Source organism: Anopheles funestus, chromosome 2RL (assembly GCF_943734845.2).
Source record: "Anopheles funestus chromosome 2RL, idAnoFuneDA-416_04, whole genome shotgun sequence".
Lineage (NCBI taxonomy): Eukaryota > Metazoa > Arthropoda > Insecta > Diptera > Culicidae > Anopheles > Anopheles funestus.
The window spans coordinates 65,811,402-65,826,946 of NC_064598.1; the positions used below are offsets into that span (position 1 = coordinate 65,811,402).

Consider the following 15,545-nt stretch of genomic DNA (forward strand, 5'->3'; position numbering starts at 1 on the left):
AATGAAAAATTTCATGAAACTTTTCAAAGCAGTTGCTATTCGAACGGGTGGCAATATAAAATCATGCAATCATGTAATTTGGTTATTTCAGTAATTTATTCTTAAACTTTTTTATATAAGTGTTGTTTTAAAATAAAAAATTTTGATTAATATAAAATATTCCTTCATGAATTCATTACGATCCGAAGGTAAAGCGACAAATGGCAAACTGAGTGTAATTTTGTTCCACGTGGTTGTCGTGAATTTTTAATATCGCGATTTGGGATTTTTTTTATTATTCATAGTAGATTTTACAAAACACCGTTCCATTTTTATTGAAGCGAACAATCATTTTACATAAAAAAGTGTTTGTTATCGTTCGGCTGCAAAAAGTTGCGCCAGTTTAAACTTCCGTACCTTGCCCGATGTCGTCTTTGGCAGATCGTTCATGATCCGAACATACTTTGGTACCTTGTAGTATGCTAACTTTCCCTCGCAGTAACGTTTTATTTCCTCGCGATCGATCGTATCGGAGGAATCCTTTAGCCGCACGTATGCGCACAGCTCCTCACCCGTACGCTCGTCGGGCACTCCGATACAGTGCGCTTCCAGAATCTTTGGGTAAGTATTAAGAAAGTCTTCCACTTCCTTCGGGTAAATGTTTTCTCCTCCACGAATAACTACGTCCTTTAGCCGACCCACGATCTTCCCATAACCATCCTCTCGAAGAACGAACTGATCTCCTGTTCGTAACCATCGATCCGGACCGATCGTTTCCTTCGTCTTCTTCTCATCGTCCCAGTAACCGAGCATGGTACCGTATCCACGCACACATAGCTCGCCGGCCGTTCCGAACGGTACGATATGACCGTCCGGACCGATCACCTTCGCCTCGTAGTGATCCGTAATGTGACCGACAGTTTGCTGGACATCTTCCGGACTTTCGTCGAAAAGGGCTTGGAAGATAACGGCCGTCGTTTCGGTCATGCCGAAAACAGTTTTCACCTTCCGCACGCCTAGCGTGTGTTTAATGTCGGCAAACAGCTTCGGTGAGCAGGTGGCTCCACCGGTGACGGCGATCTCGGGAGTTTCTAGCTTAGCTCCACTTTCCACGATTCGTCTTACCAGGTCCACGTACATGGTCGGTGTACCAAGAATAATGGAGCATCTAAAAACTCAGTTAAAGAAACATTAACGTTAATGCTTGCTCTGCGCTGATCCGAATCTTCCTTATATACCTCTCACGTACAATAGCAGCTAAGGAATCGGCCGCCTTGAAGCCTGCGGTTGGTAAGACGAGAGTGGAACCATATGAAAGTGCTGCCATGATCGCAATGACCATACCGAATGCGTGAAACAGTGGCACCTGCACACACAGTCGATGCATTTTCTGATCCAGCTCGTTCCGGTTGCCAATGTGGATTCCATTGTTCACGAAACCAAAGTGCGACATCAGTGCGGCCTTCGGTTCTCCTGTGGTGCCGGAGGTGAACTGAAGATTGACACCACTGTCGGGTACTATTTTCGACTGCATGATTTCGATCTTGCTAATGCTCTGTTCCGAGGCCAACTCGAACATTTCACTGAATTTTATTACTCCTCTAAGAAGGAAGAATTCGCATTAAATATTCCTGAAGTGATTGCTTTCTTTTACACTACTTACGGTAAACTCTTCTGACTATCGATGATAACGGTGGACAGATTAGGTAGCGATTTACTCTTCAGCTCACCGGGCTTCGACGAGGCAAGCTCGGGAGCGATATGAGACACCATGCCGTAGTAATTCTGTTGGCGATAACCTTCCGCAGCAACGAGCGCTTTGATGCCAACCTTTTTGAGGGCATACTCCAGCTCCGGCACTTGGTAGGCAGGATTGATCCCGACCTGTACGTAAACATGGAAGGAAAGTGATACTAAAGTGATTCATGCCACATAACACTCTCGCTCTCTTCTATGAGGCGTTCGCAAGATCAACGCGCTAAACGGTATATCTTGGTGAGGTGAGAAGTTCCGCAACTCTGGTTCAAAACAAGCCGGTTCTTTATCACACTTTCCGAATGGACATCGTCACACCAGACAAACGAGTGGAAATAACCAACCGAAACAGGTTTTTTTTACGGGAACGCAAAGTTCTGACGTAAATATCGCCAAATTCTTAACCAGTTGGGATCTCCACATGGTCTCGCCAGAAAACGGAGCGTTAGTAGCGAGTGATCGTTCCATCCGAACAGTGATCGTTTCCATGGCGAAGTTGTGCAGTGTTGTTTTAGGTGTGGCATTGTTGACCGTACATTCGGTGCTGGGTCAAGGATGCGGCGAACGTAAGGTGGATTATGCAACATTGATCTTGGGCGGTGAGGATGCCATCTCGGGTCAGTGGCCATGGCATGCGGCTATCTTCCATCGAATCGAGCGTTCGTTTATCTACCAGTGTGGTGGTGCAATCATCAACCAGAATACTATATTAACCGGTAACTGCAGTCGATTGGGCACAATGGCGTTGTTTCTCGAATTTCACGAATACATTCTTCCTCTTTCTCAACAGCTGCACATTGTGTGCGAATTGCTAGTGGAGTCATTCCGGTGGATCGGTTGTCGGTGCAGGTAGGCCGAACGTATCTGTATGCAGCCGAAAGCCATACACAGGAACATCAGGCCGATCGGATTATCGTGCACGAAGAATACAGTGCAGCCCGGGTACGGCACGATATTGCACTGATCAAGCTCGCTACGGACATCGAGTTTACGGAGTACGTGCAGCCTGTATGTTTGTGGGAACGTTCAAACGTGGACATTGGTCAATTGATAGGGCGCGTCGGTACAGTGGTTGGTTTCGGTATAACGGAAGTTGGCGAGGTGGCCGATCGGTTGCGTGTTGCCTACATGCCCATCGTCGACACACAAACGTGTCTGGAAAGCAATCGCCCACTGTTCGGTCCTGTGCTGTCGCGTAATATTTTTTGTGCCGGATTCCGCAATGGTAAGTAGTGAGATGGTTCAGGGTGAATATTGAGTTCAGAGTGAATATGATGTTTAATCGTGATTTCATTTACTTATAGGAACAACGGTTTGTGGCGGTGATAGTGGAGGTGGCATGTACTTCGAGATCGAGAACCGTTGGTACATACGGGGGATTGTTTCGTTCAGTGGACAGAACTGCCAGTCGGCTGATTATGCTGGCTTTAGTGATGTGGCCACGTATCTCGACTGGATCAATCGATATACGAGCGGTACGCAGAGCAGTCCCTATACGAGCACCGTCATCGATAACCAGCGTTTGCTAGCGTTGGATGTGTGTGGTGTGAATAGCTATCCATCCACACCGGAAGATGAGAAACCAGTTTTCCAAGGCTATCCCTGGCTGGGTGTGATCGAGTACCAGCACATCAGCACTGGACAGCGGCGTGTGCTCTGTCAAGCAACGCTCATCACCAGAAGATATGTTTTGACGGCTGCTCAGTGTGTTTCCTTACCAAGGAATTCTTATCAAATGTGAGGTTTTGTGTTTGGTAGATGGGTTTCCTTCAGTTAAAAGCATATTTCTCCTTCTTTTTTGCTACTGACAGTGTTGCCGTACGTTTGGGCGACTACGATACGGGTTCTGATCCAGATTGTGTTTATGCCGAGGGCCAAAGACAATGTCAGTCTCCGGTGCAAACAGTACCAATCGAGCAAATAATCGTACATAATGGTTTCAACAATCCTGCGTTTGCTAATGATCTAGCACTGCTACGCCTTCAACAGCAGGCCAACGTTGATCAAGGTGAGTTGAACATTCTTACGACTTGAAAGTGTGTTTTGAGCGTAACTGTTTGTTTTGTTCTCCGATAAAATACTAGACAACATCAAACCTATTTGCCTGCCATTCTCAACCGCACTCAAGTCTCATAAGCCATCGTACTACATCCGCACTGGATGGCTTGCCAGAAGCACCAGCACCGTCCTATATCGTAGTTTTCCAAGTTCGATCGAATCGGTCGGTTGCCAGGAAGCGTACAACGATCAGGATGTACCGCTGGAAAAGACGTACGGCCAGATATGTATCCGTCGGGACAATCCATATGCAGGTGTTTGTACGTTCAATATGGCCGCCACACCACTACAGTCGGTACAGCTGGTTGGCCCTAGCGAGCGGTACGTACTGTACGGTTTGCTTTCCTTCGGACCAAAGCAATGTCTCGAAACGTACCCAGACGTGTACACGGCAATCGCACCGTACGTGGATTGGATTGTCTCCAATCTAAGGCCATAACCGGTGCAGCCGCATCTATCTTACGCGTTTCGTACGTTTGCATGATTCATTCGCTTACCGAAATCATACCGGCACGTGCCGTCGCCAGGTTGGTTAGATAGAACAGCATCCCATTCGGTGCCCAGATTCCTACACGATCACCCTGCCGCAGACCGAGCTGATAGAAGGAAGCCGCCAGACGATCTACCTGTTACGGAGCAAAGCAGATAAGCAGACAATGAGTGAACATCGAGGACCGTTTTCATTCGCAAAAATAAGGGCCACAAAGTAACAAAAGTATGTCGCCGACAATCGTGCCGCAGTAATTGATCTTAATTGGCTCGGGGCGTAACAGAAGGAGCCGCCATTCGTGGTCACTTCATTAGGGTGTCTGCAGCCCCCGGGGGCTGAAGCTGCTTACCATGTCTAGGACGGCGGCATATGTAAGCCTTGTGCCAGCTTCGTGACACGATACGATGGCTTCATTGTTTGGGAATCGTTCCGCTGCCAGGCGAAGATGTTGACCTACGTTCCGGTGTACCAGAGGTTTACTGCCAATGTGATGAATGTAACTTTGCTGTTTCTCATGCGTTCCAATGGCAACGGTTGATTGTGTGCGAAACGATTGAAGAATCCTAGATTCAGTAACGGGATTAAAACAGTTTATAAGAAATAGTGGGATAGAATTAAATATATTTAAAGATGATTAAAGGAGATCTTTATGGAGATCTTTTTTCGAGAGATGATAATGGCAATTTTGTCGATAATTATGCAGATTTTGTTCAATACTCAATTAAAGTTTTTTTTATTCCAATTTACCTTTAAATATTTTAGTTAAAATTTGATATTTCTAAGTTCGTCTTATATCTTACGGAACTGATGCGAATTTTTTAATTAAAAAAAACTTTCCAATCATAAAATGATGATAAATAGCAGCACAAAATTGTTATTTATTTTAGTCCGAAGCAGTGAAGATTTACTTTATGGATTTTACTTGAAACTATATGCTTTACTGACAATCAGAAAGAACTTATATTAATTCTTCGAGACATGTCTGTTTAGTATGCTTCCTTTTGCTTAAAAATTATTTAAAGATGCTTGATTGTTCTCTACTTTGGAGTATGTATAAAGTTCGTGTTGTTTGAGTTTGTCTGCTTATTTACTTGTTTCTACCATGAAAAACATATTGTCTGCTTTTTTTAAATTGATCTTTGATTTTTTCCGAATTTATGATCGTTTCAGTTTTAACACTCCTTTGGTCTCACGTCGCTTTTGGGTTTCACTTTATTAACAAACAATTTTACGTCTTCACCACAAATCCTCCAATGCGCATACATAAGTTTGATAAAATAAATAAATTTCGAAGACATCAACTTAATAACAAATAATTAATCTTTACAACTCGAAAAATCTCTCGTCATGCTGTGTGTTGTTTAGTCAACAGATGCTACAAATATGAAACAGAGGTAACCATGGAGATGGAGAACAAACAGACGCTCGATCTACACAAACACTGCAATTGCACCCTTGATAATGACTTTTACAATCATCTTCCATTACGATCGTCAACGTGCTTGCCAACCTAAACCCTTGCCTGTGCCAGCTCGCACGTTGGTGTTGGTGATGCCGGAACAATCGTAACGCCATTCTTCACTTTCAATCAAGAGGGAAGAACAGGAAGGTCACTTTGATGCACCGTTGCACTTGAAAAGCGTGTTGGCGTAGTGCTTAAAAACGATAAATAACAAAAAAACAGACTAGGTTGTCGATCGTAAACGTGCTCGTAACCAAGCTGGAAGCACTTGTGTTCGCGCACTGACGGTCACCGTGTAACTAAAACCTCGCGCGGCTGTAATCGTTGCATTTTCCGCTATCGCACACCGCGTCACAAATGGCGTGCCCTTTCTTATCACCCCAGTGGTTCTAAATTCGAGGTGGCTGGTCATAAAGTTGAATGGAAGAATGGATTAAAAACATAACAAAAAAACAAACCAGTATCACCTTATAAATAGCGCGAACCACTACTACCTATGCTGTAACATCCGAGTGGCAATAAATGTGCGACCCAAACGGGTGATTTGATAAGATTGTATACAAGCGGTGTTAATCTTTTTTTGTTTGTTTGTGCTTTTTACTCGTTTGTTTGTAATAATACATTCTCAAAAAACACAGATTCAGTTATCTGTTATCTGTTTTAAAAACGTCTGAACACACTGAATCGACAGCAGCTGTGCTGATCAACTTTCAAGCGAGTTGAGCATTTGAATGGACTATGGGCTAACGATTGTTTATTCAGTCGCATTTGCGATGTGATCGTGAGCTTTGCAAAGTGATCGTCTGGCAAACGGATTTCTGGGTGAGTGTAAAGGTGAAAGCAACAGAAAAAAGGTTAAGAAGTGATAGGTTCGAACCAGTTTCCGGCAGGTACGATAACGAATTCAAACAATTTATGGCTTCATCAATTAGGGGTAGCAAATGAACAACCTTACTTAGACAGCCATGCAGGTACGAAACAATCAAGCGCCACCTCCAATGCATCAGAAAATATTAAAACCTTTTAAAAACCGTTTTTTATCACATTACCCTAAAAAATACCAATAAGTGGTTGTAAAGAAATACGAATGTCCTTTCAGGTGGGTACGAACTAGGAAGGATGGGTTACATTTGTTTAAATTTAAAATGAAGTTATACTAACAATAAAGGTGCCAAGGATAAATAGTTTAAGAAAACAGTGTGGAAAACTGCTAAAAATCAACTCTCCTCAGCACAACAAACAAACAGCTGACAACATGGGCGAAGATGAACAAACTTAACACAAAAAAGAAAAGGAAAGATAACCATGGACAAAAGACGTTATAAACTCGTCTAGACATGGGTAACTGATTATCTGGTACCATTTGTCTGTGTTCTTGTGTGTATGATTGCTTTACTACAGGAGAATCATAGTGGAGAGTTTTCAAACCAGAAAAGTTTTACTGGTTTCTTTAACAGTTCTTTTCTCATTTTCAGGAGATAGTTTTAAAAATTTGAATAAAAAAAGAAACTCCAAACTCTAACACGTTGAAGTAATCAGCAAAGGGGAAATATTTTTTCAATCGAATCTTTCTTTTTTCGCACACGCTGCCCAACGACAAGTAGGGCAAGTGGTAGAACTCCAGAGCCGAAACTTTTAGCGTCCATGGTTCCAGTGAGTCCCGCTTTTTCTTTGGGCGACGACACCAGGGAGATTGGTAAATAGTAAACGATCAAACTTCCATCCCACTAATAGAACGATAATCGCGTCCAAATAACATCGCGTCTGTTCCATCCAACCGGTGCAGTGAGTATGTCGTCAACTTTCGCCAACGGGCGGGATTCGCTCGAAAAGACGCTCTTCAAGTTGTGCCGTTCCGTTACCGGAGGTTAGGTAGCTCATCAATCGATGGTTACCGGTGTATTCTTATCGTCTGCACCATGAATGGGACACGCTTCGATGGTTGATGATTTGGTCGTTTTAACTCTGGGGTTTTTCGAAGGTTTGCTTCACCCATGACCTCTTTCTTGCTTCACGTATCCTTTGATGCAGTTCTTTACAATGGAGAACGTTGTTGCGTTGTGAGAAAAGCGTTACATATTCCATGGTTGTGGAACGAATCGTAATAAACCTACGCTTTTGTGCTACATGTGTGTTTGCAGGTTTAATAGGACGATCGTTCGAGAATTGGGGTTAACGATGGCTTTTGTCGTTGAATATATCAACGGGCAGTGATGGTGTTTGGAAAACTCGGGGTACTTGTAGCATTTCTTAAATTTATTTAATAAAAAGAAAATAATTTAAATTTAAATAAACGAAAAAGCAAATATAAAACAATTTTAGAAACCAAAATAAAATATTTAAATATAATTTTAAAAAATATAATGAAGAAGCTTAATACTTGAAATAACCTTATCTGGTAAGTAATGATAAATGATATAAATTAGAAATTTTTCCACTAAATTTTAATTTCTGATAAACATTTTATCTGTTTTTGATATCAACAATTCTATTACTCACAAGAAACAGGACATCCCATCCAGTAACGCTCCAGTTACTTTCGCGTCTTTCGCGACTCGCAACTTCTTTAGTACGAAGTCACGCACCGCTAAGTGAATGGAAGGAAACCAAAACCAAACGTGCTCCTTAGGAACCGACCAACGAAAGCATGAATCGCCCTTCGCTCTCTGTTACAATGTGGTGGTATTTGCATTTTTGGTCGTGTGCAGTAAGAAAGCAAAGCGTAGGAAATAGTAATAAGCACCAAAGCGCAGGTATCTTCCCTTACAGTAGGGATAGCCGATATGATTGTAAACATATTTTGACAAACAATTTCCACGCGATACGCATAACAACAAAACACTTTCACCCTCGGTTGAAGGGTTGGAACTAGCGAGGGTTGAGGCGTGACTGGGTCGATGTTTGGGGTTTTTTTTTTGTTGCTGTGAGGGAAGAATAGCGTCGGGTTTCCCCGATTCATTGGGAAGCACAATACAAGCACGGCGAGGTGGATTCACTGTCTACAAATAGTTCGATTAAACAAAATATAAATCCTATCCCAGTGTCCCAATATGAGGGTCGAACTACCGAACCCATTCTGTGCCAAAAACGCACAAGTCTTTCGAATGTGAAAGGACTCTTTCATGTTGTGCGTATTTTGGAGGCACGTACGTAAGGAGTGCCACAAAGAAAAGGAAAGCAAGCATCTCATCCTGCTAGAGAAATTTCGATCGTTTTTTTTTTTGGAACATCAATTTTTGCGGAACCACAAAATTGGTGGATAATTGCTTCATTTGTCCGCAAATGGCAATGTCGGTAGATTACGCGAAAATTGATGGTGGTCCCTCCCGGTACCGAGCGCATTGACGCTGGCCCGCTCGAGGTCGTGGCAGAGTTCATTGGAAGGTTCACCATGCTGTTGGGACCTCCGGACGTTTATGCTTCTTTTGTCTTATTTTTTTGCAGATTTAGTTGCTAGCCGCTGATCGAATCGGTCTGCCCAACCGGACCCAAGAGGCAACTACATTTGGCACAACACATTCATCCTTCATTTGCCGTGACAGGGCATTTGCCGTTACACAAACACACTATTAAAAAAAAAAAACGGCGAAAAAGTACACAGAATCGATTATGCAAATTATGCTACGGCCGGTTTCGATTCCGTACGTAACGGCCGAAACGGTGCACCTTTTTGCCACAAACCCCCATTGGAAACCGTATGTATGTGTGTGATGGAATTCTGGCCAAGCCCTTCGCCGGACAGACTAAAAACGATGTGGCAAAATACTACAGCGTGTGGAAAATGGCACGAAAAGGAGCATTTTTGTTAGGGTAGTAGTTGCAGTTGCAACTGCAGCTGTTTTCGTGTATAGACTTCAGCATATCTGTCTAGGAAGGGGTGGAAATATGCGATTGGGATATTCAAACTATTTGTGATTTTACCGAAAAAATTAACTTAAAATGAGGTTAAATAAGCAAATAAAAAATCAACAAAAATTTGGATGAATACTTTTTGAGTTCTGGAGTTGATGAGTGTATCAGTCGTTTGAACGTTAAAAGAAATTGAATTAAATAAGTTTATATCCTTATAAAAAAACTTAGTTTGTTACATGTTTTGTTTTCCTTTCAAGTGCATTTACTGCCGGTGAAATAGTAAACCACATAAAATCCATAACACCCAAACATCAACATTAAACAGAACGCATTCGGCGGAGGTTTTTGGGCGGAATTTTCCCGTCACGCAGGAATTTCCACGCGACACTTCCGGTAGTCAATGGTGACGGTACATCCAAGTCCACACCGGACCAGGTTGTCAACCTAGTAACGGTCGAGCCTTCGAATGGTTTGGCCTCGTCATGTCTCGCCCGTACAATGATGGATACAATGTTGTTTGGACGCGGAAAACAACTCTGCGACGTAGTGGATGGTTCTGTAACTTGTGGTTTCTTATGTGGTTCCAACGATCCGTGGTAACAGTGCAAACAGTGACGAAACGGATGCGAAACCAACCGACAAAAAACAAAAGCCCCCCGCAAAGCGGATGGAAGTGGACCTATTTCCTTGTGGTAAAGGAGTACGCGGTTTGGCCACGGTTTAGTCATACGCTCGGTCACGGTGGTAGTAGTTGCGTCGGATTTGTCTGAGTGTTTGTGCCCATTTCGTCGTCGATATATGGTGTAGTACATACGGCCCGGTTCGTCATGTATTATCCGCCCGAACACATCATCGGAACTTGAAACACATCAAAATCAACCACCCTGCGAAGGGGTCTTGCGCTGCGGGAATGAACGCGAAATCGTTTCGCTGAAAGTTTTTAGACCACACGGAGTTCGCACCGGAGTCGAGCAGAATCGTTCGAGACGTTGGACCGAAAGGTTTACCCCAGCAAGAGGGCACCTGGCGCGCACCTGACTCGCGATCCTTGAAGAAGAAGCAAAGAGCTAACGTTCCCCATCATCAGCTGGGACTTCTTGTTGTAGACCGAGCGTGTGTTCGAGCGTGTGCTTGTAGTGAAGTGCTAAAGTTTGACCGAGTCCGAGTCCGGGCAAGCTTCACTTGGTGGGTTAGCGCTTTAAGTGGTAAATAGTGCAAACATTCCTTTACACCGTTTACCCACCCATGGCAGCCTGAGTTCGGCTGCTATTGAAAAAAAAACGCGTCAGGGAACGCAAGTGAGAGTTCGGCTGTTACATAAGGACTCCTGGGAGAGAGAGACTCCCTGGGGTGGAATTTTGAACCGCATAGACCCCTAAATGCTCCGAACTACGGGTATCCTACGTCTTCGTCAGCTGTCAAGAATACCCGAAAAAATCTCGCCCACTTGAGGAACACAAACAAAGAAACTACGCTCTGACGAGTGTCGCCCAGTTACCGTACCATATTCCTTCCGAGTTCGTCCAAAAAGAAATAAAGGAGTCCAAGTGGTGCCAAAAGTGTGTTAATGAGATGATGGGCGTACGGTGGCCTAGTCGCCCGTGCCGTGGGTTATTTTGGTTGAGATTGTGCTAGGGAAAGGTCGTGTTCGTCGCGGATCCCGGTGGTGCCCGCTTGTAGGTGGTCCGCTTTTTTGGAGCCCCAAAGTGTGTGAGGGTTAACCGCCGGTGTCCCAGCTCGACACGTTCTGTGCGGAGTTTTTTACATTTCGTGGCGTGTAGTTCTTTAATCGTTCGTGGTCACGTTGTAGATAGAGTTTAATTGTGTAGCTGTGTAAAGGAGTTGTTTCACCTGGCGTTCGCCGTGGGTGTTCTAAGGTGTAAGATAACGTTGTCCTTTACAAATGCTACACGTAATCGTTAAGCCGTGTAACGTGCAGTTTTCGTGCAGAGTATTTTACCCCATTTGAGGTCAAAATTGGCAAGCGAATGAAGTTGTACAAAGCGCTGGTAGTACAACGGACCAGACCGGTGAGCTGTATTGGATGTCGTAAGGTACTTCATTGGACACGGTGCTTTCTCCACCGTTGGAAATTTGCTGCAGATAGTGGTTTGTAAAACTTGCACACAGTGAAGAACCGAGTTATGGATGTGAAACAATTCTTGATCGGTGGTCATGTTTGGGTATTTCGGAGAACGCTTCCCCAAATTTGGAGATTAAAGTAGAGCTTGAAACAAAAAAAAGGACGAAACATACAAAAGCTACCAGCGTCCGTACCGTTCCATGTATTCGTGGCAAAGGAAAATCGATGGAAATTCCATCGTGGGAAGTGAAAAAGGTAGAAAATCCAGCACATGTCAAGGACTTTAACACAAATCTGTTGCACTGCGGTTGCTGAATCAATAAACTATGGTACTGGGACAAATTGTGGCGAGAGCGTTTGTTAGTAATTTTGTTGCGGTAGTGAAGTATTTATGTTAAAGGAAAACATATTTATATGAAGTAGCATAAAGTGTGAATTGTGTAAAAAATGTAATGTTTAACAAATTTCGTGTTTGTTTGAAACCTGTGATATTCTTTTGCAGTTTCGTGGTGAATAAAACCATCGAACTGTGGAAGCGATGAACGTACCGGTACGGATCGGTTCCGTGTGTGGTTAGATACAATCGTGTCTCTTAGTTTCGAGTACGGGTGGAAAGTTTTGGCTAGCAGCACACAATGGATAAGTCGAAAAAACCGCCGGCTACGGCTGGCGGTGGTTCCGGTGCGGCCGGAACCGGTGGTACAGGCCCTGGCGCACCGGGCGGTGGGCCTGGTAAGGCCGGAGGTCCGGCCGGCGGTGGTGGCAAGGGACCGGGCGGCAAGGGACCGCCGAAAGGAAAGCCCAGCGATAGTGACGCACCGGGAGCCAGCGGTAAGGCGGAGGGTGAGTCGGGCACTGCCAAGGATGACTCCTCCGCCAACGGTGATAAAAAGTCGGATAAGGCTGACACTGAGCAGCCATCGCAGCCGAAGCCTGGCAGTGCCGGTGCGACGGTCCGCGACGGTGCCCAGAAAGTTCTTAATCTGGCAATGAAAAGCGAATGGGCTCCCGTTGAAGCTGTGCTGAAAGGCTTGGAAAAGGCGGTTGCCGCCGGCGGCGATGACTCCAATCAAACCCCACTAGCCGGGGTGCTTGATCCGGTAAGTAGCAATGGAAGGGAGCGTGAGTTGAAATGATGTATTTTAAACGGATTTAAAGTAGACAGCAAAGTAATGAGGACCGTTCGGTCGGATGTTGGACTGAGTATTTAGGTATGAGTAAAAAGAGTAAAAAGAGTGTCGTGAATTAAAAAAAAAAAAGAACGAATAGATAACTCATGTCGTTGGTAGTAGACGTGTTTTATTATTCTTTTATATGGATTTGTAGATCTATATAAATTTATTTCAGACTTAGACTTCAGACTGTAGTTTCTTTTCCTAGTTGAACTTTTGTCAAATTTTTATAGCTCTTTTGTTCTGGTTAATAATTATCTGTGAACTGTAGATGATTTACTTAAATAGCCCGTGTACTAACATAACTATTTAACAGATATCATTTATATTATTTTATAACAATTTTTCCAGTTCATTAATGACCTTTATGAATAGAAACGTTTCAAGAATTAGATTAGAATGATAAAAGCATTTTTGCTATAATGATGGTCTTATAAAGCAACATGACTCAGGATCGTTGCTCTTGTCTGTACTAGCAAATGGCTTAAAGTTAAATAGATTAAAAAGGGGCCAATAAGCTAAAAATGGAAGAAAATTTGATGATGGTATGAAATATGATTTGGAATATTTATTAAATGAAATAATAAATACAAAAAAGATTAGTTAAGTTTCCATCATGCTTTCATCTGTCTGCAAATGTAAAGGTATTATAATTTGTTTTTTATGTACTTAATTCTTCTTAAATTTTAAAAATTTGGAACTTATTTATTTATTTACTTATTTATAATTAATTATTACGGCTTCGGCCGTATTGTCAACCTCTGAAGAAGTACATTTTTCACAAGGCATTTCCTCCTTGTATTTTACCTTATCCCGGGCATACTCGGTTGTGATAGTGCGTTTTGTGGTTATTGCTATTATTGATATTATTGTTGTTGTTGTTCGAAGTCCTATTGCTTTTTGTGCATATTGTTGAAAATGGTGAGTGCACTAATAGCGGTCTTGTCACTCGTTGCGGAGGGGCTGCACAGGACTGTAACAAACAAACAACAATTAGAAATTTGTGGACAGCACAAAACACTCGGTCTGCCTCCCTTTTGCGGCTCTGGTGTTATCCTCGAAGACGACTGTATACTCAACGGCTTGGCTAAGGCACTACAAAAAACATGTAAGGACGAATACAACACAACGGATAACAATAGGTGTAGGAGGAAGGGGAAGGAGGAAAAATAGGAATAGGATTCAAAGGAGAAGACCGAATTTGGAACTTATTTACTGAAATTTTTCAACAAGTGAAATGGCATACAAATACATTGCGAAAAAGATACAATAAAGAAAGCAAAAACCAAAGTTTGAGATAACTCTCATGTTAGTCAATATTTCGTCTAAAATAATTAACAAAATTTGAACTCTAAACCAAATCAATTAAAAATGAATTAATAATAATTTCAATTTAATCGAATGCATGTTTTAACATGTTTTCACAAAACATGTTTCGGTTTGGCTTCAAACTAAACTTCAATTGCAATTTTAAATTTCCTTCCAAATATTACCGTTCATAAGCATTCTCCACCAGGCTAAAACTGCTACCAGTGCTCGGGAAAGCTTTTTGGAATAATTTTTCTGATCGTTGACCTTTCCATTCTAAGACAGGACGAGGCTTTGTCCTTTATAGCACCGCAACCTATTTTCGACCGATTGCGCAATCACTTTAAACTGTCGCCGGTATCACATTGGGCATTCCTTTCGTTCTTGGAAGCAACGGTGTGGATTCCAATATAGCCCCGGTACCCCGTCGACTTGCTTGGTGGTAATAAAAACACCAGCGACGTGTGGAGATGTGTACGCTCCACACGAAGAATTTATTGGTTTCGCAAACATGGCGACACATAACTCAGGGCTCGCTCCCTCAAATGACCCGACCCGTGCTGGTCAGTGGCACTGGTCAGTTTCGATTAAAGTTATGGTAGACCGTTACTCCGTTGAAAGGTCCATTCTTGGGTACTAGCTTGGGTACTGGTTGTGAATTATGTTCCGGTACGAGGCATGTTTTGCGACCCGACCCGAAGCTGGCGGAAATTTATTCCAATGACCGGTGGGAAATGATTCTTTCGTCCTTTTTGGGGTTCAAGCTGCAAAACTTTGCTCTGCCGGTGGGTCACTGGGTGTGAAATAACGGGTGACCAGGAATGGCGCACAAAACCTGCATGCAAATATGGGTCCTTTCTTCACGCACCATTTTTGGGGCGTAGATGTAGTTGCTGTGTTTTGTGGACGGATACCATAAGAAACGATTTTCGCTCATACTCGTCGCGCTTGACACGCACGTTTATTGTTTTCTTCGGTGGCAATGATGAAAACGGAACAATTTTCGTTACACTTGAACATGCGGTCAACATTTCTGGCCGACTTCGGTAAGGTCCGGTGCGAGCTTGTATCGTTCAATAGCTTCGACTCAGCATAAGATGGACCGCAGCGTAGCACAACGTTCACGAAATTCGTTAATTGGTGGGCTATTTTAATTAACAATCATAAAAGCTCAGACCACCGAAGCTAATTGGCAGGTATGATATGATGGATGCGGAGCAAATGGCCGGCGTGTAAAATATGTTGGCAAAATTTAAGCATCGCATGCGTCACACAAATTGGACCACACGGTTAGAGTGGTGCGTGTCGCTCATTTCTTATATTGTGTATGTGCTATAATCGTTTATAGATGATAAAAATATTCCATTATTACTATTAGTTCGTGCC

The 15,545-nt window shown here is 43.1% G+C and overlaps 3 protein-coding genes across 4 annotated transcripts in view; 2 read left to right on the forward strand and 1 right to left on the reverse strand.

The window, feature by feature from the left end:
* Positions 1-213: 213 nt before the first annotated feature.
* LOC125765564 (medium-chain acyl-CoA ligase ACSF2, mitochondrial) lies at positions 214-6,165 on the reverse strand. Of its 2 annotated transcripts, none has more exons than XM_049430857.1 (6): positions 5,793-6,165; positions 4,632-4,845; positions 4,290-4,418; positions 1,643-1,863; positions 1,218-1,580; positions 214-1,147 (listed from the first exon to the last, which is right to left on the reverse strand). In XM_049430857.1, the coding sequence occupies exons 1-6, from the start codon at positions 5,855-5,857 to the stop codon at positions 352-354; spliced, it is 1,788 nt and encodes a 595-aa protein (XP_049286814.1). In that variant the 5' UTR covers positions 5,858-6,165; the 3' UTR covers positions 214-351. The 2 variants fall into 2 exon arrangements, with proteins under 2 accessions (XP_049286814.1, XP_049286815.1); XM_049430858.1 differs by having other exon boundaries at positions 5,805-6,161.
* On the forward strand, positions 1,982-4,290 carry LOC125765569 (transmembrane protease serine 9-like). Its single transcript, XM_049430863.1, has 5 exons — positions 1,982-2,450; positions 2,525-2,959; positions 3,039-3,471; positions 3,546-3,742; positions 3,819-4,290. The coding sequence occupies exons 1-5, from the start codon at positions 2,156-2,158 to the stop codon at positions 4,229-4,231; spliced, it is 1,773 nt and encodes a 590-aa protein (XP_049286820.1). The 5' UTR covers positions 1,982-2,155; the 3' UTR covers positions 4,232-4,290.
* A 3,899-nt stretch (positions 6,166-10,064) lies between the features above and the next one.
* The window catches only part of LOC125765540 (serine/threonine-protein phosphatase 6 regulatory ankyrin repeat subunit B), a 39,938-nt gene continuing 34,457 nt past the window's right edge, over positions 10,065-15,545 (forward strand). The window contains exons 1-2 of the mRNA XM_049430808.1: positions 10,065-10,801; positions 12,182-12,779. Of these exons, the coding sequence (XP_049286765.1) occupies positions 12,315-12,779 (465 nt within the window). The 5' untranslated portion in view covers positions 10,065-10,801; positions 12,182-12,314. The remainder of the gene's footprint in view (positions 10,802-12,181; positions 12,780-15,545) is intronic.